The 26,546-nt window shown below is 39.8% G+C and overlaps 1 protein-coding gene across 2 annotated transcripts in view; it reads left to right on the top strand.

Annotated features, from left to right (window-relative positions):
* Positions 1-26,546, top strand: part of obi1 (ORC ubiquitin ligase 1) — a 31,157-nt gene that overhangs the window by 546 nt on the left and 4,065 nt on the right. Inside the window, exons 2-5 of one of the 2 annotated variants that reach the window (XM_060826532.1) lie at positions 1,539-1,617; positions 3,964-4,055; positions 5,123-5,374; positions 14,599-14,687. In XM_060826532.1, coding sequence (XP_060682515.1) covers positions 1,539-1,617; positions 3,964-4,055; positions 5,123-5,374; positions 14,599-14,687 — 512 coding nt within the window. Of the gene's footprint in view, positions 1-1,481; positions 1,618-3,963; positions 4,056-5,122; positions 5,375-14,598; positions 14,688-26,546 lie in introns of both variants that reach the window. The other variant, XM_060826531.1, reaches the window with a different exon arrangement.

The raw sequence follows: 26,546 nt of genomic DNA, 5'->3' as shown, positions 1-26,546 counted from the left end.
GTCAGGCTGTTCACGTCAACGCACACTTCCAAAACGTCTTTTATTGTGCACTTTCCCCGGAGCTTTTTGTGCATTTTGTATCTTTTTAATTCGGCTCAACCTTTGCCATACATAACTTGATTTCACTTTCAAACCATTCCAGAATGAAGAAAGTAGTCTTATTTCTAGCATATACTATTGTCCTGTTTGTCGTTACTGTCAACTGTGATCATGGCACAGCCACGTGTAGCAGCACACAAAAAGGATGTTGATTGTTCTCGCAAGATATTGCTCTTTTGCGCTTACACAAGCCCATTTGCATGAGTACAAAAAAAAGTTCAAAACTAGAGACTTGTATCTACCTTTAACAATCTCATAACCTCTCAGCCATTTTGCCTTCAATGGGAGCGTTGAAATGTAATCGTTATAATGTGGGGAACACTGGAACGAATTTGTACAAAGTTAGCTTCTACAGCCATCAATGAAATGAGTGATCAGACAGTCTGATCTAAGTACCATCACAGCAGTGAATAGTGGCCAGTCAGAAAATTAGTTTATATTCACTTAGAGCTTTTGGGACCTTGCTTAGTATTTCCAAAAGAGAAAATGCTGGAAAATCTCACCAGGACTGGCAGCATCTGTAAGGAGAGAAAAGAGCTGACATTTCGAGTCTACCTGACCCTTTGTCAAAGACAGATGCTGCCAGGCCTGCTGAGATTTTCCAGCATTTTCTCTTTTGGTTTCAGATTCCAGCATCTGCAGTAATTTGCTTTTATTGCTTAATATTTCATCCCCTGCATTATGTTGAAATGCTGACCTAGGTTATTTGCTCACGAGTTTGGAGTGGGACTTGAATGCATGACCTTTGCTGTAACAAGATTTAAAGTACTCTCTTGATGCAATTTTAATTTCTTTAATTATGACTAAAATTATGAAAAGATTACATTCTGGTTAGACATGAGCAGAAGCAGTGTAATTAAGTAATTGACAATAATATGTCTTGTTGGATGTTGCTTTGTAAAGTCGTTGCAGTTTGTTACTGAAGTTCTGACTCTAACCAGTTCATCATTTCATCTCATAGAAACTTATAAAGCCCTAACAGGACTAGACAGGGTGAATGTAAGAAAGATGTTGCCAATGACTGGTCAGTCCAGAACAGGGAGGATCATGGAATAAAGTTATGTGGTCAGCCATTTAGGACTGAGATAAAGAGAATTTCTTCACTTGGAGACTAATGAGCCTTGGGGATTCTCTGCATCAGAAAGCAGTATAGGCCAAAAATTGAATGTTTTCAAGAAGGGGTTAGATATAGTTCTTCGGGCTAAAGGGATCAAAGGGTAGAGGGAGAAAAAGGGCCAGTGGCTTATTCCTTCTGTTTTTCTATGCTTCTGTCATGACACTGTTGGCAGAATTAAATGTCAGATGTGGTACGGTTCTTTTAACACAACTCAGTTGTGCGAACGTGTTAATCTCAATCAATTCTCATTTTGCAAATACTTTAGGTTCGTCAACCAGTCATCTGTTCAAACAACCACGTTTTCTGTTTCATGTGTATGCAGTCTTGGCTGAAAAACAGCACCCAGTGCCCAACCTGTAGAATTCCAATCACATCTGAAAATCCTTTCAAGGAAGTACTTGGTAAGACTACTTTAAAATGACTTAAATGGCTTGGTGCTTTTTCCCTGTGCTTTAAGAGGAGCAATGTTCATTCTTTGTGAAGGTAGAAACAGTGCGGCCCTTCCATGCTGACCATTCTAAACTAATCCCATCTGCTGACAAAGTCCATATCCCTCTATTCCCTGCCTGTTCATGTGTCTGTCTAAATGCTTCTTCAACATTGCTATCATCTCTGTTTCTACCTGACAGTATGTCCCAGGAACCTACTACCCTAGAGGTAAAAAACATTCCTCGCACATCTCCTTTAAAGTTTTCCCTCTCACTAAGTCTATGCCCCCCTACCCCTTGATATTTCCACCCTAAGGGAAAAAAAACTATTCTCCAGTCTGTCAGTTTATAAACAGTACTTCTATCAGGTAGCTCCTTAGCCTCTGATGTTTTAGTGAAAACAATCCAAGTTTGTCCAACCGAACATTCAATATACTTTTCAGCGTTTCAGGGCAGTACTAATAATTCATGTACAGTATGGACTATTCCAAGCTGAAGGGCCTGTTCTTGTGCAGTATTGTTCTCTGTTATAATTATATTTGAATCCTACCTTTAGGATACATTTTAGATTAGGGTGAGCCTTCTGGATTCATAGTGGGTAAATGGTCATTAAAATTAAATGATTAAACTGGGGGGGTTTGTACAAGAACAGTTGAGATTGCATATGTAAAAATCCCATAAGTAGGACTGATGGATATTGTACGTGGGATATGTTATGGAATGAATATAGGTCATTTGTCTTTGTATAAAAGGGAAACCACTTTCGGTTAGTGTATTTTCTTTCACTTGCATGTAGTTGAATTTAGTCCCTTCCCCCACAACCAAACACTTCTGCAGAATTGCCCTCGACTCCTGAAGCAATCATTTAAAGCTGGGAGAAAGTATACAATTCATCAAGTTTTTTGAGACAAATCCTAACATTATTTCAATAAACTAATATTCTTCAATAAACTAATATTCTCCAATATGAATTGCTGATGAGCCATGAGATGCATTATGGGGATTTTTTTAAACATGCGCACTAAAGTAGGGAGAATGCACTTCACTTCAAAGACACATTTGCTTTACAAGTGTATTTAGTGGACAAGCATTTACCATCTTTCTCTTTCACCAAAGGCTTTGAATCTTGGCATAGATTTATCAGACATCTTGGTGCAGTCTCTGCATTGGGCAGCACTCTGACTTCCTCAGTGACTGAATCAATATTCTCAGCATTGAGATCCAGCAGACCAGAGGAAACTTTACAATGATGTGTCTGCTAGGGTTGCTTATATTCGTTGAACTTGCTTTTTTTCTGCTGGCATGGAGCAGTTACTCTGATTGGCCAGACTCACCATGATAAAAGTTCTACATGATATTGCTGATATTACAAACTATGTTGGATAACGAGTAAGTACTAACCAAGGATGTAAAGCACAACCAGTGATCAAATGATGACTTGTTTTCTCAACTTTACATCTTGCCAACAAGGGTATAAAATGGGTAAAATGCATATGGATACATCATGAGGATATGAATTTGTGATCAACAATGGCATATTTAATATAATTAAAATTTCCAGTCAGGATTCTCAGTTAATCAGATATAGCTAGAGTCTAACAATTCAAACAAGTTGCTTTACTGTTCATAATGTTTTATCATGACCAAATAAATGTACTGTATGCTGACTTTCTGAGCACAGTAATTACTTCTGAAAGTCTGCAGTACAAGGTTTCAAGTTTTGTTTTGATTGTTGACATGCTTCTAAATTTCTTTTGTTATGCCATCACATTTCAGTGGGATGGGTATAAGTTTAGAGCTGCTACATTATGCAGCTACAAACAAGATAAGTAGCAAGAAATACAGATCTTATTAAACATCAGCTTAATCACGTGGGAGAGGATAGTGGTAATGTCACTGGACTAGAAATCCAGAAATACAGGCTAATATCATGAGATTGTGCATTCAGATCTCAGCATAGACACTGATGAAATTTAAATCCAGTTAATAAATCTGAAATAGAGAATTGGTCTCAATGATGGTGACCATGACAACTTTTATTGAATGTTGTGAAAATTCATCTGTTTCACAAATATCCTTTGTGGAGAGATAGCTGCCATTTTTACCTGGTTTAGCCCACGCATGACTCCAGGCACACTGTAATGGCATTGACTTTTAGCTGTCCTCTCAGCTGGTCGAATGAGACATTTGCCTCCTGGGCTTTTGGGGATTAACAAACAAATGCCAGCAATGTCCATATCTTATGAAAGAATAAAGAAACAGGAAAAGGAATTGCAAATTCCGAATTAAATTACGGGATTTTATTTAATTGCCTTTCAGGTGGAACAGATGGAACAGAAAATTGTGACAGTCCATCAGTTAAGCGTCACCTTCGCAAAACTAGATTGGATCTACTACACAGAGAATATGAAGTAAGGCATTTACTGTTGAACAAATATTTTTGTGTTGGTCTAAATGGAAGAAGATTTTGGTTCTTAAAAAGCAGCAGACAACAAGCTATTTGAATGCACTATCTTTTTGGAAAAATCTAACTTTTGGCAAAATATTACAAACAATCTCCCCTACTGGCTTTGTGCTTACACCTGTATCAGAAATCTGTAACCTACAAGACATTGGTATGGCCATATTGGGAGTACTGCATACAATACTGGTCACTGTATTACAGGAAAGATGTAACTAAACTGCAAAGGGTGCAAAAAGGATTTGCCAAGATTGAAAGGTTTGAGTTATAAGGAGAGGCTAGGTAGGTTGGGAATTTTCTTTTTGCCACGGAGTGCAAGAGACTGAGGAGTAACCTTATGCAGGTTCATAAAATCACAAGGGACATAAATAAGGTGAGTAGCTGAAGTTTTTTTCCCAGGGTGGGGAGTCAAAACTAGATGGCATAGGCTTAAGGTAAGGTGGGGGGGGGGGGGGGGGGGGGTGGAGATTTAAAAGGGACCTGAGGGACAACACTTTTGCCCAGAGAGTGGTGTATGTATGCAACATGCTGCCAGAGGAAGTAGTAAAGGCAGGTCCAATTATGACATTTGGGCAAGTATTTGATAGGATCAGTTTAGAGGGAATTGCGCCAAATGCAGGCAGATCAGACTAGTTCGGTTTAGGAGAACTGGTCAGCATGGATGAGTTAGGCTAAAAAGCTTTTTTCATGCTACAAATCTCTAATTCTATGGTTCCCTTTGTTGAGGGAGAAGGTGCACTGTGAGGTAGCACTGTGTTCCAGAATTTTGAGAGAGTAAGTGATGATAAAATAGAATAGGATTTAGCAATATTAGGGAGGTATGGGCTGAGGTGTGGCAGAACAGTGAACAAAGCTCACTTTCTGTCACCCTGGAAAGACAGTGTGGTTTAACACATCTTTAGCCCCTTCAGGAGCAACAAGTGCCTTGACTGTTTGTTTCATGGCCATTTACAGCCTCTTGAGTGTCTGAAATTGGAAGGCTGGTGATAAAAGATCATTTTTGAATATCTTTTTTAGGAGGAAATTGAATCCCTGCAGAAAGAAATTGAGGATCTTCGTGGCAAAAACTTGAGCCTGGAATCACAGCTGCAAACTGTCTTTGACGCAAGGACATTGTCACCTTCTAACAAAGGTGATAACCAGAAGCATAGCCCAACTGAGCAGGACAGTGTACCTGACTTAATCAGTCCACAGGAATGGAGGGCCAAGTTAAAAGCTGCTACAGAAATCTATGAGAAATCAAAAGCTGACCTCGATAAACTTAAAGAAGTACGTATTTCTTTACATTTTCCTTGTGAAACAATAAGGTGAGGAGAAGTAGGGGCTTAAAGTTCATGTTGAACCGTAGAACAAACCAGCTGATGTGGGATCGGTTGCTTGCTGTCCATATGCAGGGCCTTGTACTTCATTCTATTGACTGCAATGAAACAGAATAACTGGCAACTTGCATTACCAGAGACAAACTTTTGCTCCCACAGGATTCATTAGAAGATCATTTTGAAGGAAAGGGGAAAACATTGCAAATACTTTGCCTTTTTCACAACTTCGCCAAATGCTTTATAACCAATTAAGTTAGTTTGATTATCATTTCCATTGAAGGAGACAGCAATTTACACATACCATGTCTGCAAGTAAGCATAATTGAAAAAAAATGTGCAGTTGGCCTAACCAATCCATGTCAGTGTTTTGTACTATTCAAGCCTCCTCCCATTGTTTTATATTTTCATATAACTAACTTCCTTAACATGTTCCTCTATTCCCTTCTCTCTCATGTGTTTTTCCAGCTCCCCCTTAAATACAGCAATACTCTTTGGTTTCATTAATCCCTTTGGGAGCGTTTCACATTTTCACTAATTTCTGACTTCTTTGTGACAGATTTGCTGGCTTCAGGTTTCACTCTTTCCCTCATTATTCATAAAGGCCACAAAAACATTTAATAATAATAAAAAGCTCTTGTGTCATTTCTCAGCCTTCGCTGATCATTCTTTCCAGATGATTATAACCTTGCAGTCTATTATCTTGCTGTAAATGATGTCTCACCTTCCTGAAAGCTTCTATAACCCTTTTAGAATATGGCAACTAGAACACCACACTGATGTCTAACCAAAATGCTGTACAAGTCAACATAACTAAACCCATCTCAATGCACATTGGCAGCAGTGTGTACCATCTACAAGGTACATAGCAGTAGCTCAAAATTCCTTCTACGTCGCTTTCCAAACCCAGGACCACGAGAAGCACAAAGGCAGAAGATACATGAGAATGCATGAGTTCCCTTCCAGCTCTCTTGACGTCCTGACTTGAAACAATATTGCAGTTCTTTCATTTTTATTGGGTCAGAAACTTCCCTTTCTAACAGAACTGAGTGTGTTCCTTCCTATACCCCAAAGACTGCAGTGGTTCAAGAAGGCATCTCTCCAATTTCTCAAAAGGAATTAGGTACAAGTAATAAATGGTATTCAGTGGTGCCATATCCTGTGACCAAACATGGAAAAAATGGAGAGTAGACAAGGTTAAGGCAACTGACATACTTAGATTTACTAAAGGTTGGTGGTAAAGTACTTTACAATTCTATTCCTCCAGAAATAAACCCTAATACTAGGTTCACACAGCCTATGACACTATGGTTAGTGATTTGTGTTTTTACACCCTATTTTCATCCTATTTAGTCTTATTTTCTAAGTAATATATGACTTCTTAATTTTCCTTACCAAAATATCAAATTTCAGACTTGTCTGTGATTAAATTCATTTGCTGATTAATACCAAGTCTGCAAGTTGCTGATGTCTCTGTTAACGTGTTACAGTCCTCCTCGTGATTGGATGTTCTTCCCCACCTGCACAATTGGCTATTATGTTCTTGATTTTACAGTCTGTTATTAACAGAAAATTGTGAACAGCAGCAGTCCCAGCACCAATTCCTATGGGATCCAACTTCCCACTTTCTTCTATGAACAGCTCTCCTTTATCCCCTACTCACTGCTTTCCATCTTTTAGCCAGCTGTGTATCCACTCTGAAACTTGTGCTTTAACTGCAGGTGTTATGACCTTATTCATTTGTCTATTATGTGACATGTTATGGTAGGGCTTTTGAATACTTGCATTGTGTCTGCTGCCTTACCCACGTCAACTCTTCTTGCTACATCTTCAAAGAATTTAATAAGGTTGGCTAAATAAGACTGTGTTTTCCTTTGGAAATTCACATTGATTATTCATGGACAGAATACCAGGATCAGTGCCTTTTGAAAGGGAGCTTGACGTTGACACACCAGCCCTTTGAGTGTTACACTTGTATGATTTGTATGTTTCTATGTAAAATTGTATATTGGCTCTGACAATAATCTCAGAAGTTTTTACCCTTGAGAGCTGGCTTTTTAATTTTGTTTCCAACTTTAGGTCATCCCTCAGCAGATTTCCCCTGTTTTGATTTGTTCCAAAGTAGACCATGACATCCAAATAATCTTTAGTGGTGTCAGTTGAGGGCTAAGTATCAGTCAGCGTAACAGGAAGAAAGTCCCAATTTTCTTTTGAAAGATTGCTTTGCAATTTATTATGTCCCCTCTGAAGCATGGCACCTCTACCAATGCAGCAACTGCATTGAAGGGTTAGCCTAGATTTTGTACCACAGTCTTACTAGGGCTACTAATCCACAACCTGCCAACTGGGCTGAAAGAGGCACCAGTGAAATGTGACTGTCACCTAATGTCATAAATGTGCACTGTATCTTGTAATCTTGAATTCTGAAAAGACATAATGTACCAATGTCCATTCTTTATGTCTGTCTTAAGGAAATGCATTTTGTATGACTTATTGAGTTCATGAAATGCTGGGAAATTAAACAGTTTTTTAAGAATCCATTATTGGCATCAAGCGTTGCTGGGTTACCTACCCGGGAGCTTAGTTAAGGAGTGAAGTTCCCTTCCACCTTTCCAAAACATTGTCCTAGAGACAAAAGCGTTGCAGATGCTGGAATCCAAAGTAGATAGGCAAGAAGCTGGAAGACACTGCATCTTAGCCCATGCCTCAGATAAACAATTCTGCTCTAGAATTGATATGTTTATGTTTCTCATGCCTGCCATTATTTGTGTCAGATTTCCAATTGTTACCAAATTAAGGAGTTGTTACACTGACACAAAAAAAGACTGGCCACCATGTTCTCATCAACCTAAAGTCTGAGGCAAGCATATTTTTCAGTGGGGTATGGAAGTCTTTGATTAGGCCAGTAATTTGCCCATCCTTAATTGTCCTACAATTAAGTACCTAGCTAGGGCCATTTTACTGGGTAGTAAAGAGCCTCATTTTTGTGGACCAGTGGTCACATGGAGCCAGACTAGTTAAGCATGGCAGATTTCCTTCCCTAAAGAAATTAGTGAACCGGATGGGTTGTTATTACAATTGATGCTAGTTGTCATGGTCACCACTACTGCCACTAGCTTTCAGTTCCAAATGTTTTATTAATTGAGTTTTAAATTTAAACTTACTGCCATGGTAAGATTGCAACCCTTGGTCCCCAGAGTAACAGCATAGAGCTCCTGAATTGCTCAACCAGTGACATTACTACGACGCCGCTGTCTCCTTCACCCTCAAAAAATCTAACATTCAATTTATGCTTGAATCCACCACCCTCTTGAGATGAAAGGCAAGTGTGCATCCATCACTGCACCCAGACCCTGTACTATTTAACTCCAATGTTCACCAGAGCATGTTACCTTCAGAATCTTCACCACCATCTAAGCCTAGAAGTACTGTATAGGAATTTCAGCCACTCTTCTGTGTGATAACCTTGATTTTGCAGTATGATCTTTGGTTGAGATAATGTGTTTTTCTTTTGTTTAGCAAGCAATAATTCTGAATGCAAATGTGGTAAGTATATATATGTGTATATATATATTTTATATATTTTATATACATGTAGCTTTCTCATTTTGCCTGTGAAAACATTTTTAAATAGTAAATTATAAATTATTGAAAAACATTTACTGTGACAAAAAAAGGTCATTTAATCATTATGGGCTGGATTTTACAATAAACGGTAAAGCTGAACCACTTGCCACTGGTCTCCAAGAAAGCTGTCCACCCAGATCTAGCCATCTCTGCAGAATGTCCCTTTCCAGATGCCAGTTCAAATCTGGAACCAAGCCATTGGGATTTCCAGGCATCCAACAGCAGTCAAAGTAGTCCTTTGGTGACTTAATGTCTCCAACAATAAAGCAGGATTTCTAAATCTCTTCACTTTTTTAGTTTTAGCTTCAACAGATTGGGAAACAAATGATTAAGTCACAGCTTCTATGATAATCCCAAATTTATTTCTTATCATCATGGAAGTTTGAAATTCAATAAGTATAAATTTACGCTTTCAATTAAAAAACAAATTGCACCACATACAGCAAGAAGGATTGTTTTCCAAACGTTTTCACAGTGAGACTGACAGTCTTTTTCCATTTTACTGGTTGTGTGAAGTCCAATGGAGTGTAGTGGAAAAGCCAGCCCAATCCCTACAGAAGCATAGAATCACGAACAGCAATTGTTGAATTTTCATGTTTACTGCATGCTTATAAGTTCCAAAAGTTGCTGAAAATTTTAGAGGAGGATTAATCCCAAGAGCAGAATCTGACCGTTATCACAGAATCGCATAGTATAGAAGGAGACCATTTGGCCCACTGTTCCCTGTCTGGCCTGTGAAAGAGGTATCCCGTTAGACTGATTCATGGGATTAATTAGTTCCTTGCTGATACTTGCACAGACACATTCTCATGTGTTTCTTCTCCTTGCACTGCCTTAGCAGCTACTTTAGATCCCCGTTGAAAATACGGAAAACTGGAAATTAATTTGCTTGCTGGGTGTTTCGATTAAATCAAATTTGCATTCACCAGGTGGCACTGTGTCTCATAACTTCATAAGTCCCATGAGTGGAGAGGTTACTTAAATTTTATTTAGAGAACAATTACCGTAGCTTATTATTTCCCCTGATTGTCTTTTGGTTTGCAGAGATTTTCCACATCCACTCTATATTGATTCATCTCATGAATTTAAAATTTCCCCTCTGTCATTTCTTGCTCTAATGTGAACAGTCTTGACCTCACTTAGCCTTGCTTCTTATAGCATCGTGCCTTTATGATATTGAAAATTCTTGGTGCCGACATGCGGCTTCCAGGAAAGCCAGGATTAATAATAGTGCTTCTGAACATGCAAATTGCTGGGGGATCATCCGATAAACATCTATTTGGAAATGAGCATTTGAGATTCCTCAGAAAGTGACTAAAGTGTGCCATCCTTTCTTCGTTTCTGATAACAAAAACTAAATACTGAATTGAAACGTCATGATAAAAACCAGAGTACATTATTGGACAAGAAGCATTATCCTCTTTCACCATGGTATTTCCTTGGATTTCTGCATTTGAAGCATTTTTCTTTTTCAAAATTTGACAGTTTGCGCGATTTGATTAGTTCACATGGTTGCTTTGCTTGAATCATTGTTAATTTTGATTTCCAGCCATTTTTCTGCATGTGATTTATTTAATTTTTTTTTCTTGGTTGAGGCTACCAGTTAGGATGTTTCTGAAAGAGCTCTGTGATGAATATTGATGGGGCACCACATTACCTGGGTGCTGAACTAGTCACACTCGCTCTGTTGATGTTTACACTAGTTTGCTTTTCCACGTAACTTGTACCATCCCAGTGAAAACCTCAGGAGGGCAGAATATTTAAGAGATAAATAACTGTATGAACTGTTAACCCTAGGTCCTCTTGTTTTGTTTCCAGGATAGGTGTAAGCATAGAGGCAGGATAATACCTAATTCTGCAAACCCGCCCCTTGAGAATGCATGCCTTCCCATGCTTCCCATTTTCATACTAGGCCTGAATTGTCAGTTGAACTGGAAAGCAGGCCAGGTGATCCAGTAAGCGTTGAGAAATCTGCTAATTGGCAGATTGGAGGTGGAAAGCCTTCCTTGGGGCTCCAGTATTTTTTAAAATAAAAGAACTTCAAATATTTTTCAACCCTTGCCCCTCATTCCCTGTCAATACAACACCTTGCCCAATCCCAAGTCATCGCCACTCATGCCATCCAGTGCTCCTCATCTCCCTTGCACCTCTCTCTACCCATTCTAATAGCCCCACGTCAGCTTTGTGCGTGCTACCACTATGCTATCATTTTTGCCCTTCACTTACCATGTTGATTTAGTTCGTCTTATGCCTTCACAAAAACAGTCACAAGCAACATTCTAAAAATGTAGGGGAACAAGATTTAGTGAGAGGGAAGAACTGAAGGACATCTGTATTAGTATGGGTGAAATTGATGGGATTAAAGGTGAAGCACTTTAGAAGAAGTAACAAGATGGGAGTACTTTATGAATGCAAATACTTGGAAGCTTAGAGAAACGAGGAGATTTTATGGTATTTGTCCTCCGATCCCTGAAGGTGGCAAGACATGGTAATAAAGTAGTTAAGGCATTTAGGATGCTTGGTTTTATCTGATAAGGCAATGATTATGAGAGCAGGGAGTTTATATTGGAGCTGTACTGAACTCTGATTAGACCACAGCTGGAGTTCTTATGCAGTTTTGGTCACCATGCTGTAGGAACGATGTGATTCTACTGAAGGAGATTCACCAGATTGTTTTCTAGGATGGAGATTTATGGCTATGAAGAGAGATTGGACAAGCTTGAGCTTTTTTCTTTGGAGCAGAGAAGGTTGATGGGGAACTTGACAGAGGTGTATTAAGTTATGAGGTGGATAGTAAATATCTTTCTCCCTAGTTGAATGGTTAACAATAAGGACACTCTTTTTTTAAATTGAAAAGTGTGGTTGAGAAGGGCTCTGAGGAAAAGAATATTTCAGCCATGGGTGGTGGGGATCTGGAATGCATTGCCAGGGAGGGTGTTTGTGGTAGGTAAACTTCAACCTTCAAAAAGTATTTGGATGAACAGTTGAAGTGTCATAAGATTCCTGCCTAGTGCAGGAAAGTGGAAATAGTGTAGGTGGTAGTGTATTTTTGGTGATACAGATTTGATAAGGCATCTTCTGTATTGTATTGTATGCTTTTATGATTCTAAATGCCCACAGATTCCCGGTAATCTACACTCCTGATTACTTCAGGACCTGGCCCTCAAAATAGTGGATATATTGGTAGCCATCTTTCAAGACTCCATAGGAACTCTTCCTGAGTCTATAAATTGAAGGGTAGCTAATGTAACACCACTACTTACAAAATGAGGGAGAGAGAAAACTTGGAATTACAGACCAATTAGATTGTCATGTTTGTTGGGCAGGTACTAGAGTCTATTTATAAAATATTTAATAGCAAAGCCCTTGGAAATCAATGACAGCATTGGACTGAGTTGGCATGGATTTACAAAAGGAAAATTATATTTGAAAAAACTACTGGAATGTTTCAAGACTATAACGAATAGAGTTGATAAGGGGCAGCCAATAGCTGTAGTGTACTTGAACTTCGTGAATTCTTTTGATCAGGTTCCACACAAGAGAGTAGCATGTAAATTGAAAGCACAAGGGATTAGGCTGGTGTTCTATCATGAACAGAACTGGTTGGCAGACAGGAAATAAAGAGTAGGAATAAATGGGTCTTTTTATCACGGTAAGCATTGACGAGTGGGCTACCGCAGGAATCAGAGCCTGGACCGCAGAAAATCATAGCATATTTATGAAGAAACTAAATGTAGTACCTCAAAGTTTGCACATGATGTACAACTGGATTGCAGAGTGAACTCTGAGGAGGATGCAGAGATGCTTCAGTGTGATATGAATGAGTGGATAAGTGCATGGGGTAGACAAAGCATAATGTAGAAAAGTGAGGTTATCCACTCTGGTAGCAAAAACAGGCTGATTATTATGTGAGCGAAGTTGGATTTGAAAAGGGGAAGATTCAGTGAGATCTGTGTGTCCTTGTACACCACTCACTTAAAAGTAAGCATGCATATGCAGCAGGCAGTGAAGATGATAAATGGTTTTTGTTTTCGTAGTGAGAGGACTCGATTGCAGGAGCAGGGATGTCTTGCTGCAATTATACAGTTTTGAAGAGACCTCAGCTGGAGTATTGTGAGTGGTTTTAGTTCCTTAACTGAGGGAGGATGTCCTTGCTATGGAGCGAGTGCAACAGAGGTTTACCAGACTAATTTCTGGGATAGCAGGATTGATGCATTATGAGAGATTTGATTAGTAAGGACTTTATTTAATGGAGTTTAGAAAAATTAGAGGGATCTTGTAGAAACCAGTAAAATTGTACCAGACTAGACAGGGTAAACACCGGAAAGATATTCCTAACAACTAAGGCGTTCAGAACGAAGGGTCACTGTCTAAGGATACAGGATTTGTATGTAGGTATGCTGGATATCCAGAAGGAACGCATTGAGCTGATGTGGCCTGCAGACACCTAGTTCCGTGCAATGTGCTTACCAAACTGGCATTTAAATAGAGACTGCTGATCATTTAAATAGCGAGCTGCCTTCTGGAATGTGCATGTGCTTTTCCTGAGTCCATTCCACTTTTGCCCATCCCCTCCCCTGATCCAACCCAGGAATGGGAAGAGCTGTATTCAGGACAGGGATTTGAGATTTCTGCTGTCTTACACCACTTTCACCGTGATAGAGAAAATCTGGGCCCTAGTTTCTAACTATACATGGACATGTGAAAATCCATCCAAAATGCTGACGATTCAAAGGAGATCTTGTCATCGTAATATTTTGAAGCTGATCTTTGTGGGTCCAGAATACTGAGCTTTATGCATTTATCCTCTGAATAAAGTCAATAATACACTTTCTTTCAAAAAGTCCTTTATGTATCATCTCTTTTTATGAAGAAAGGTGATGGTTTGTTGTGTACTTTGTACTTGCACTTCATGAATTGCCTTTTGGCGAAAACTTTTACATCTTATGTGACATGAAACATTAATAGCTGCTGAGTGGTTAATAGCAGTTGTGTTGATACTGATGCATTGTCATTACATACTATTCATGAATCAGTTCATTGTGTAAGAAACATGATTTTACCATTAGTCTATTCCCTTAATGTCTAGATACTGGCGCTCAGCTGCTGATTTGAGCATTAAAAATATATTCTGCATCCTGGCTTAAAATAACTCAGTTGTAAAATCCAATTAATTCAAATTAAAATGCTAAGCTTTTTTTCAGTGTCTATTTTAAAAATGGTTTAAAAAGTTATTTGAGGAGCAATGTATTGGGTTATACAAATAAAAGACAAGAATGGCATTGAGTGAATTGCTCATTCGAAGAGCAGGTGCAGATATGGTGGGCTGAATGGCCTCCTCCTGAGATGTAATAATGCAGTGAATTGCATTTTGTCCTTTGTCTATTGGCGTGTTGAATGTAGGAGGTATTTAAAATATAATAGTCCATGACACTTGCATTGAAAATGGTGTTTTTGATATTGAACATTTAGCACAAAACTTCCTTTTGATATATCCCTTGAGATTGAATAACCTTTTCAAAGTATTTGAATTTTGTTTCTCTTCCTCAGGCAAATCGAAAGCTTCGTGTTCAAAATGGTGATCTTGTGAGAGAGAACTTGCATCTGAAGGCCGAGATTGACAGTCGATCTCCACAAAAGTAAGTTGAGTTTCTATGTTAGAAGTGGAAGCTATTACTGTGGTGTTTATCTGAGGGTTAAGGCATCACTGGCATAAACGCCTACAATTTAATCAGCTTAAAATTTTCTAGCCGTTATTATAAAAATACAGGTCGGAAGAAAGTTCTAACCAGGAGACTGGACCTTAGACAGCTTGAGTGAAGTAAGCTTTATGGACAGACACTTGATCTCTCCAAGAGCCCATTTTCTTAAGTTCATTCATGGGACATGGACATTGCTGGATAAGCCAGTGTTTATTGTTTTACCTTCAACAATCCTGCCTTATTGGATTATAGCTAAATTTTGTAAATGTCGTGAGGTGATTACACATTAAAATGGCTTGGACGAATTGCATGTCGTCTTATCCCATGTTTACATGAAAACCTTGTTCATTGTGCAGATTGCTCTGTCTGTTTAATATTTATTTGCTCTTTGTATCAATTTCCCACCAAAGAATTGGAGAAAGTCTACATCCTCTTTAAAGCGTGGCTTGGATGTTCTCAATTTTTATGTTTGCTTATCTAACCAAAGGCTTTTCCACTTTTGTGTAACCCAGTAGACTTCAGCAGTCTGCAGTCTTGTTACTGGCAACTGATTATTATCTTAGATTATCGTCTTTAGGACCATCTTACAAATAAACAATGCTTTTAGCCTAAACGTTGACACCTTCGATGTCTGTACAGAAATTAAGTGAACCAGCCAGAAACAGCAAGTATTGGCATGGCTTGGAGTGTTCCTACTGATCAGTCAATGTGTGGTCCATATGAGCCATAGCCATAAGTATTCTCTTTGGACTGCACCCTGCAATACAATGTCTGTCTATATCAAAACAGACTATGTGTCCTCATAGTTTAATTAGCCTTTCTGTGTCAGCACTTATTAACTGTTTCAAACATTGTGGAAGTTAAGCCAGGATGTCTTGAGTTAGCTAATTGTGACGTTTAAAATGGGCGGCACGGTGGCATAGTGGTTAGCACTGCTGCCTCACAGCGCCAGAGACCCGGGTTCAATTCCCGCCTCAGGCGACTGACTGTGTGGAGTTTGCACGTTCTCCCCGTGTCTGTGTGGGTTTGCTCCGGTTTCCTTCCACAGTCCAAAGATGTGCGAGTCAGGTAAATTGGCCATGCTAAATTGCCCGTAGTGTTAGGTAAGGGGTAAGTGTAGGGGTATGGGTGGATTGCGCTTCGGCAGGTCGGTGTGGACTTGTTAGACTGTAAGTAATCTAATCTAAAAAAAATGAAAGTATTTCCACTGAAGAAATTAAGAAAGAGAATACATTATCTTAAAGTCAGATTTAAGATATTTAGGAAAATGAAGCAGGCTTTCACTCAAAGGGTTGTAAAAATCAGGAATTTTCTTTCCTGAAGTCTCCCGAAGATGGAGGGTTGATAGATTATGTTTGGTAAGGCCTGAGAGTAAGGATGACTTGCTTTCATTTCAGTCTGTGGGGTTCTGAATTGGCTGATAACTCAAATGCACAATATACTCCACCACACTGATGCAGGTGATATCTTGAGAGTCAGATGGATAAGTTATTGGAAGGTTTGCCCTCAGAGGGAGCATCCTAGCAGATAACTACTAGTTCAACCAATGGGACCCTTCTCAGAAAGGGAGCAATTATAGAGACATAGGGATATACAGCACAGAAACAGACCCTTCAGTCCAACTCGTTCACGCTGACCAGATATCCTAAATTAATCTAGTCCCATTTGCCAGCATTTAACCCATATCCCTCTTAAATCCTTCCTATTCATGTACCTATTCAGATGCCATTTAAATATTGTAAGTGTACCAACCTCCACCACTTCCTCTGGCGGTTCATTCCTCTGCGCGCACACCATCCTCTGCGGGAAAATGTCCCCCCATAAGTCCTCCTTAAATCTTTCTCTTCTCACCTTAAATCTATGCTTTCTAATTTTGGACTCCACTGCCCTGAGGCAGAAACCTTAACTATTCACCCAATCCATGCCCCTCTTGATTTTATACACTTCTGTAAGGTCACCCCCTCAGCCTCTGATGCTCTGAGGAAAAATAGCCCCAACCTATTCAGCCTCTCCATGCTGTCCAGGACTGTGCAGTCAGATAAATCATGATACTGATTTACAGTGATCATATTTAAGAGTATACTTGTGTACATCAAAACAAATCTTATTAGTAGTCCTTGAAGTGATGCAGAGAAGTTTTCAAGACCATTATTATAAGCTCAACACTCTACAGATTAGGTAATTTCCTGCACTTGAACGCATGTGATCAGTTTAAGCTGAGTCTACTAGGTTAAATATTTGGGACAATTAGACTCCATTTGGGAAGGTTGTAGGAAAATGCAATAAATCTGGCAACTTTCCCTGGCAAATAGTATTAGGAAATTACAGGGTAGAGTACATGGCTAATGTTTCCTGAGCAAGACCATCTAAGAAGTGGCTGCAATAAAGCTTCTATCCATAGGGGCTGTATGCAAACCAATAATCAGTGGAAACAAGTGAGCGTAAAGAACGTGAAATGCCCTTATCCATGGGGTGTTGAGAACCAGATTTCCTCGGAGTATTAGGGATATGAAGATAAATTATTGAAAGAATAAAGTTGCAAGTGTGAGGGTGTGCATGATAGTGTTGACCCAACTGCATGTAATTTTCATGGAGGTGTATGTGAGTTCATTGCAAGACCTTTAAGATGATTTTGAGTAATGTGGTATATCTAAATTTTCGATTACAATCTCTATATAAATATGGATAGAGATCTAAGCAATTGTACTAAACTATATATTAACTCCAGGATTAACACAGCTGCATTCAGAATCACTGCTTCAGAACTGTATCCACATGAGGTAAAATAATATTAAACTGGAGTTCTCTTCCTTTGCTTTACTTTGAGTTTATAATTCAATGGGAAATATTTTTGCACTGGTATTCCAAGCTAATTAGATCTACCTCCTATAATATCCTGATTTTGCATTAACCCCGGTATTTATTTTAAATTCATATTGCAGCTATATCAGTCTTTTATGACTAGTTTATTCTCTGATCATTGAGAGCTCTCATTAATATCTCATTATGCAAGCTGTGTGTTATGACCAGTTAGTTCATTATTGAAATCATCTGTTTTTACAAGTTAATATAGCTAACATGCAAAAGTTAATCAATGTTTGATCTTACTTGAAAAAAGGAAAATGTGTTGTTTGGCCTCTGAAAGCCAGTACAGTGCAAACACAATGCAGATGATTGGTGTTCTACTTGAGCTTCCAACAATATAAAGTGCTGTAATGTCCAACAGCAGTTAAGTCAAAGCCATACAGAGCTTTGGGACACTAATGCTGAAGTTAGTTGGGTATCCCAAGATATCCAGAAACTTGCCCTGCATTGAAATCTTGCCAGATATGGTGGGGTTTGTTTCTAATTCATTCACGTGACTAGAACAACATTTATTGTTTGTCCTAATTGTCCTGGAGTAGGTAGTGAGCAGCTGCATTTTTTTAATCACTGCAGTCTGTGGAAAGTAACTGCAGCCACAATGGTGTAAGGGATGGAGTTTGAGCATTCTGAGCCAGTGACACTGAAGGAGTTTCCAAATCTAAATGTTGATTGGCTTGGAGAGAAACTTGCAGGTGATGGTGTTCCCATGCATATGCTGCTCTTGTCCTTCTAGATGATAGTGGTCATGGGTTTGGAAGGTGCTATTGAAGTGGCCTGAGTGATTGGTTGCAGTGCATCTTGTAAGTGGTACACAGTGCACTGGTGTTGGAGGGGTGAAGGTGATGGGTAGAGTGCCATCAAGTGGGCTGTTTCGACCTGGATGGTGCTTTCCCATTCTAGCCTCTGGAGGCCAGCAATTTTAGAGACCTGGTGAATGATACCCTCAGTGGCTTTTATGAATTCAAATCTGATAAGGATTAAATCCGTCAGGCTCCTTAAAGGACAGGAGGTCCTTGTGAAGGACTGGTTTGGGCTGTAAGTGTGATCTTTCCTACATATGACCCCATCAATAAAATCATAGAATCCTAGAATCCCTTCAGTTTGGAAGCAGGCCATTTGGCCCATCAGGTCCACACCAACCCATCGAAGAGCATCCCACCCAGACCCACCCCCTACCCAGTCCCACCCCCTACCCAGTCCATGTAACCTTGAATTTCTCATGGCTGATCCACTTGGCCTGCATATCCCTGGACACGATGGGCAATTTAGTATGGCCACTCCACCCAACCTGTACATCTTTGGATAGTGGGAGGAAACCCACACAGACCCGGGGAGAATGTGCAGACTCCATGTAGCCAATCTTTAAAGAGTGGAATCAAACCCGGGTCCCAGGTATTATGAGGCAGCAGTGCTAACCACTGAGCAACCATGACCCTGCCAGGACATGGAGCCTCTGCTTCTGAAGACGCCTGAACCCTCGTCCTGCTGATGGGCTATTGAGTTCGTAGCCTCCATAAGTGTCACTGTGCCTGTGACAAAATACCTGTGAGACTGCACTATCACCACTAATTGTGGCCTTAGCTACATGAGTTAGTTACTTGTCCTTTTGTTCTGAAAAGCTGGTCCGGTCTTGGAATAACTTCCCGGCAATAGGAGTTTGTTTAGGAGCTGTCCTGACAAGACTACTTTCTTATTTTCCCAGAAGTTCTCTTCAGCCCAAATTCCTCTGACTCCACCGCTCCAGGAAAATCCAGATCAATGTTTCCTGTGTGTCATTTGTTACAGAGTGGAGTTCTGAGGCACAAGCATTTCACACAGTCTTGAGCGTTTGTTTCCTGTATCACGACGGCCTAAGGCAAATTGTTGAGAAAGAAACAGATCACCAAATGATAAGTCCATGTATTGTAAGCTGCTAACATCTTGCACTCAGTTCCATTTGTATGACTGCTTCTGCTTTGCATCTCTCCAGTGGGTTTCCATTTAGAGCAAACATTGTAAGGCTGCCAAATGAAGCAATCCTCATGTATAAACTAGCAATTACTCTTCAGAATAAGCCACAGCATTTGACAGTATCTTTAACTAATTACTGTGAAAGCTACTACATCTGACTGCACACTTAAAGCTTTAATAATGTACTTTGCTCTGCCGTTTTAGTTTGGTAACAATGAAGATAAAAGATAGTTATCCATGTTATAGAATTGACTTTACTCTGTGCATCTTTCACAGCCCCACCCATTCAAACCCTCAGGATATAAATTGAAGTTTAGTGTGAAATGGTTCCTTAGTTTTCATTTGGCTTTGGTCAGAATTAATTGACTCATTGATATGTATGGAAGAGCAGAAATAAGAAACTATACTGGCTTGCTGAAGCATCACCAAGACGCTTGGAGCTGCATACTGAGGTTTTCCCAGAACTTAGCAAGCCTAGCTGTACTCCTATGATAGGTAATGCACCACCTTTTATAAAATGCTTGATTTGTTTTTAATGGAGAGTTCTGATGAGTTGACATCTGAACGTAGCTGTTTAATTTTAATATCCATTTTAGTTTCTAAAAATTATTTTGCAGTTACTCCTTTATGATCAGTCAAGCTGATTGGCAAGATGTGCTAATGCATTGAATGAGATGTGTTCTGTGTGTGATGTTTACATGCATTCACTTAGGAAAGTAGGCTTTTATCAGTTTACTTTATAAATGACTGACGTATCATTTCAATGCTTTTAGTAAGGGATTTTGATCCCCGCTCAAGGAGCGGAGTATTAAGCCACATTTTAAAGCAGTAATTTTCTGCTGATGGAACATGCAATTAATGCCCATTAACCTAAGCAAAGAGAACACAGCAAATAAATGTGATTATTTAAGTGGAAAATTGAAGTATAGCCTGGAAGGCAGGTGGTAGTAAAGGTGATTGAAATCGCAAGAGCGAAAAGAACTTTGATGTTACGTCCAGAAAAGAAAATGCCAATGTTATGGCCATTTGATCAAAGCTGTAAAGGATGGTGTGAGGCAGAAAAACATATCCCATTCTAACAACTGATCTGGCAGGCGTAAACTACAAGCAGCAACGGGAGTGAAATGGAAATTTACAGGATAAAGCAGTGATGATACAGGATAAAGTAGTAGCTTGTGTTGCAAGAGTCCTAATGTTTTACTTTTAAGCTGCTCTTTATTTACCGCTCTAATTAGAAGCAAATATTGCAGAGTAGTCTTATTGCTTGAGCTTTTAATCTGCAAAATATCCCTTATACCAATGTTAAAACAACAACAAATAAAAATGCTCCATTGAGAATTTTTTCTGGAACTTTCCAAATTCGTGACGAAGAAACAGTAAGGTTGGCAGCAAACATTTTGCTAGATTCAGTTGCATGTGCTAGATTTCATTGTCCTCTGGTATTTTTCTGTTAAAGACATGTCCATTCATGCAAATTAGGAGCAGGAACGGATTATTCATCTTGACTCTGCCCCATTATTCTGTAAGAACATGACTGATCGAATGATGGTCTCAAATCCACCTATCTGCCTACCCCTAGTATCCTTTGATACTCACTTGATTATCAAGAATTTTCCCAACTTTGTCTTCAATATTCAATTACCATGCATCTGCCACTCTCGGGGAGAGAGTTCAACAGAGTCTCAACTTCCTTTGAGAAAAAGGTTTTTTGTGTTAAATGAGAGACTTTTTAAAAAAATTATTATTAAACTGTCCACTAGCTCTAATCTTTCCCACAGGGGAAAATATCCTATCAGTGCCACTCTTCCTACCCTCTCATGTCCATTCAAGATCACCTCTAAATCATCCAAACTCTAATGAATACAAGCCCAACCTGTCTGACCTTGGTCATCTGATAACGACTCCATCAGGTAAGCTTTCAATTGAACTGCTCCTAATGCAGTGATGTCCTTTCTTAAATAAAGAGAACAAAACTGTACACATACTTTAAATTTTCATCAACGTCCTGTACACTGTAGCAAAACAGCACTATTTTAATGAAGGGAAAATACTGCAGATGCTGGAACTCTGAAATACAACCAGAAAGTGCAGAAAAAACTCAGCATCTGCAGAAAGTGGAAAAGACTCTTTTTTTAAAAAAAAAAGTCATACTGGGCTTGAGATATTGAGCCTAGTTTCTTTATTCACAGCTGTTGCCAGACTTGTTGAGTTTCTCCAACTTTTTATGATTCATTTTGCAGTAAACTACAACACTCAATTATCCACATGAATATGTGACTGGCCGGGCTGCCCTATGGCACTTTGACAGAAGGCTTCTGGAAATCTAAATGCACTGCATCCCTTTATCTACATTGCTTCTTAGTTTCTTGCAGGACTCTGAAGAATTAATCAAAAAAAACTTCCTTTTACAAAATCATCTTGACTCCCCATTGATGTTAGTGCCCAGTATAACATTAATAATGGATGCTGATAGTCTCCGTGTGACAGATGTTTAGCTAACTGGCCAATAGTTTCCTGGTTCTATCTCCCTCCTTTCTGGATATCCCAACCCCAATCTAACCGGGTGCTGGTAGGTGGGACTCGATTAGTTTGGGATATCTGGTCGGCATGGATAGGTTGGACCGAAGGGTCTATTTCCGTGCTGTATATTTCTATGACTCTATGGCTGGAGAAGTTGCATTTGCTATTTCCAAATCTTATGAACCTCTGCAGAATCTTTGGCATTTTGAAAAATTTAAACAAATGCATGTACTCTTGAAGCAGCCACTTATTTTCAGAGCCTAGGATGAAGGCCGCCAAGTTCCGGGGACATTTTAGTCTAATGATTTTCAGTATACTTTTCCCTGTGATTTGAAAATAAATTCCTCCTTTTCATTTCTGGATGCAGTTATTTTAAGGTTAGTAATTGTATCCTGCAGTGAGGATGAAAGCAAAATATTTGTTCAGTTCCTCTACCATTTTAGAGCCATGGAGGCATAGAGATGTACAGCATGGAAACACACCCTTCGGTCCAAGCCGTCCATAACGACCAGATATCCCAACCCAATCTAGTCCCACCTGCCAGCATCCGGCCCATATCCCTCCAAACTCTTCCTATTCATATACTCATCCAAATGCCTTTTAAATGTTGCAATTGTACCAGCCTCCACCACTTTCTCTGGCAGCTCATTCCATACATGTACCACCCTCTGCGTCAAAACATTGTTCCTTAGGTCTCTTTTATGTCTTTTCCCTCTCACCCTAAACCTATGCCCTCTAGTTCTGGACTCCCCAACCCCAGGGCAAAGATTTTGCCTATTTACCCTTCCATGCCCCTCATAATTTCGGAAACCTCTATAAGGTAACCCCTCAGCCTCCAACGCTCCAGGGAAAACAGCCCCAGCCTGTTCAGCCTCTTCCCTTTAGCGCAAATCCTCCAACCTTGGCAACATCCTTGTAAGTCTTTTATTAACTCTTTCAAGTTTCACAACAACTTTCCAATAAGGAGACCAGAATTGTACGCAATATTCCAACAGTGGCCTAACCAATGTCCTGTACAGCCGCAACGTGACTCCCAACTCCTGTATTCCATACTCTGACCAATAAAAGAAAGCATGCCAAATGCCGCCTTCACTATCCTATCTACTGCGACTCCACTTTCAAGGAGCTATGAACCTGCACTCCAAGGTCTCTTTGTTCAGCAACACTCCCTAGGACCTTACCATTAAGTATATAAGTCCTGCTAAGATTTGCTTTCCCAAAATGCAGCACCTCGCATTTATCTGAAGTAAACTCCATCTGCCACTTCTCAGCTCATTGGCCCATCTGATCCAGATCCTGTTGTAATCTGAGGTAACCCTCTTCGCTGTCCACTACACCTCCAATTTTGTATCATCTGCAAACATACCAACTGTACCTCTTATGCTCTCATCCAAATCATTTATGTAAATGACAAAAAGTAGAGGACCCAGCACCGATCCTTGTGGCACTCCACTGGTCACAGGCCTCCAGTTTGAAAAACTACCCTCCACCACCACCCTCTGTCTTGAGCCAGTTCTGTATCCAAATGGCTAGTTCTCCCTGGATTCTGTGAGATCTAACCGTGCTAATCAATCCCCCATGGGAAATCTTGTCGAATGCCTAACTAAAGTCCATATAAATCACATCTACCTCTCTGTCCTCATCAATCCTCTTTGTTACTTCTTCACAAAACTCAATCAAGTTTGTGAGACATGATTTCCCATGCACAAAGCCATGTTGACTATCCCTAATCAGTCCTTGCCTTTCCAAATACATGTACATCCTATCCCTCAGGATTCCTTCCAACAACTTACCCACCACCGACATCAGGCTCACCGGTCTGTAGTTCCCTGGCTTGTCCTTACCACCCTTCTTAAACAATGGCACCACGTTAGCCAACCTCTAGTCTTCTGGCAGCTCACCTGTGACTATCAATGATATAAATATCTCATTTTAGCTTCCCACAGAGATCTAGGGTACACCTGATCAGGTCCTGGGGATTTATCCACCTTATGCATTTCAAGACATCCAGCACTTCCTCTTCTGTAATATGGACATTTTGCAAGGTGTCACCATCTATTTTCCTACAGTCTATATCTTCCATATCCTTTTTCACAGTAAATACTGATGCAAAATACTCGTTTAGTATTTCCCCCATTTTCTGCGACTCCACACAAAGGCCGCCTTGCTGATCTTTGAGGGGCCCTATTTTCTCTCTAGTTACCTTTTGTTGTTGACATATTTGTAAAAATCCTTTGGATTCTCCTTAATTTTGTTTGCCCAAGCTATCGCATGTCCGCTTTTTGACCTCCTAATTTCTCTCTTAAGTATACTCCTACTGCCTTTATACTCTTCTAAGGATTCAGTCAATCTATCCTGTCTATACCTTACATATTCTTCCTTCTTTTTCTTAACCAAGCCCTCAATTTCTTTAGTCATCTAACATTCCCTATACTTACCAGCCTTTCCTTTCACCCTAACAGGAATATACTTTCTCTGGATTCTCGTTATCTCATTTCTGAAGGCTTCCCATTTTCCCGCCGTCCCTTTACCTGCGAACATCTGCCCCCAATCAGCTTTTGAAAATTCTTGCCTAATACTGTCAAAATTGGCCTTTCTCCAATTTAGAACTTCAACTTTTAGATCTGGTCTATCCTTTTCCATCACTATTTTAAATCTAATAGAATTATGGTCGCTGGCCCCAAAGTGCTCCCCCACTGACACCTCAGTCAACTGCCCTGCCTTCTTTCCCAAGAGTAGGTCAAGTTTTGCACCTTCTCCAGTAGGTACATTCACATACTAAATCAGAAAATTGTCTTGTACGCACTTAAGAAATTCCTCTCCATCTACACCTTTAACACGATGGCAGTCCCAGTTTATGTTTGGAAAGTCAAAATCCCCTACCATAACTATGCTATTATTCTTACAGATAGCTGAGATCTCCTACATGTTTGTTTCTCAATTTCCCTCTGACTATTAGGGGGTCTATAATACAATCCCAATAAGGTGATCATCCTTTTCTTATTTTTCAGTTCCACCCAAATAACTTCCCTGGATGTATTTCTAGGATTATCCTCTCTTAGCACAGCTGTAATGCTATCCCTTATCAAAAACGCCATTCCTCCTCCTCTCTTGCCTCCCTTTCTATCCTTCCTGTAGCATTTGTAACCTGGAACATTAAGCAGCTGCCCATCCCTGAGCCATGTTTCCGTAATTGCTATAATATCCCAGTCCTTGTTCCTAACCATGTCCTGAATTCATCTGCCTTCCTTTAGGCCCCTTGCATTGAAATAAAAGCAGTTTAATTTATTAGTCTTTCCATGTCCCTGCCTGCTCTGACTGTTTGACTCGCTTCTGTTCTCAATTGTATCAGTCTCAGATTGACATCCTTCCTCACTGTCTCCCTGGGTCCCACCACCACCTTACTAATTTAAATCCTCTCAAGCAGCTCCAGCAAATTTCTCTGCCACTATATTTGTCCCCTTCCAATTTAGGTGCAAACCGTCCTCCTTGTACAAGTCACTTCTACCTCGAAAAAGATTCCAATGATTCAAAAATGTGAATCCTTTTTCCATACACCAACTCCTCAGCCATGCATTCATCTGCTTTATCCTCTTATTCCTGCCCTCACTAGCTTGTAGCACCAGGAGTAATTCAGATATTGCTACTCTCGAGGACTTCATTTTTAAATTCCTGCATAACTCTCTGTAATCTCCCTTCAGACTCTCAACCTTTTCCATTCCTATTTCGTTGGTTCCAATATGCACAATGACCTCTTACTGGCCCCTCTTCCCCCTGTGAGAACATTCTGCACTCTCTCTGAGACATCCTTCATCCTAGCACCAGGGAAGCAACACACCATTCTGCTTTTTCGCTGGTGGCCACAAAAATGTCTGTCTGTACCTCGGATTACAGAATTCCCGAACACAATTGATGTACTGGAACTCGATGTACCCCTCATTGCATTAGAGCCAGTCTCAATACCAGAAACTTGGCTGTTCATGCTACATTCCCCTGAGAATCCATCCCCCCTTACATTTTCCAAAGCAGCATACCTGTTTGAAATGGGTATAGCCACAAAATACTCTTGCAATATTTGCCTGCCTCTCTTACCTTTCCTGGAGTTAACCTATCTACCTGACTGTATCTGAGACATTTCCCCCATTCCGAAAACTGCCATCCATCACATACTATTGTTTTTACAAATTCCTCATTGCTTCTAACTGTCTTTTCAACCGACCCATTCAATCTGATAAGATTTGCAACCAACAGCATTTATGGCAGATATAATCCGCTGTAATCCTTAAACCCTCTTTAAACTCCCACATCTGACAACAAGCACTCTACTAAGGGCCATTTTTGCTTCACAATCTATAGATCCAGAAAATAACACCATCTTATTCCTCTACAAACACTGACCCAGGTTAAATTAATAGTTATGGCTTATATTTTAGGTTTAATCAAGAGACCTAAAAAAAACAA

The sequence above is a fragment of the Hemiscyllium ocellatum genome, chromosome 6 (assembly GCF_020745735.1).
Source record: "Hemiscyllium ocellatum isolate sHemOce1 chromosome 6, sHemOce1.pat.X.cur, whole genome shotgun sequence".
NCBI lineage: Eukaryota > Metazoa > Chordata > Chondrichthyes > Orectolobiformes > Hemiscylliidae > Hemiscyllium > Hemiscyllium ocellatum.
The sequence above is the reverse complement of the archived record's forward strand: the minus strand, read 5'-3'. Positions and strand labels throughout refer to the sequence as shown.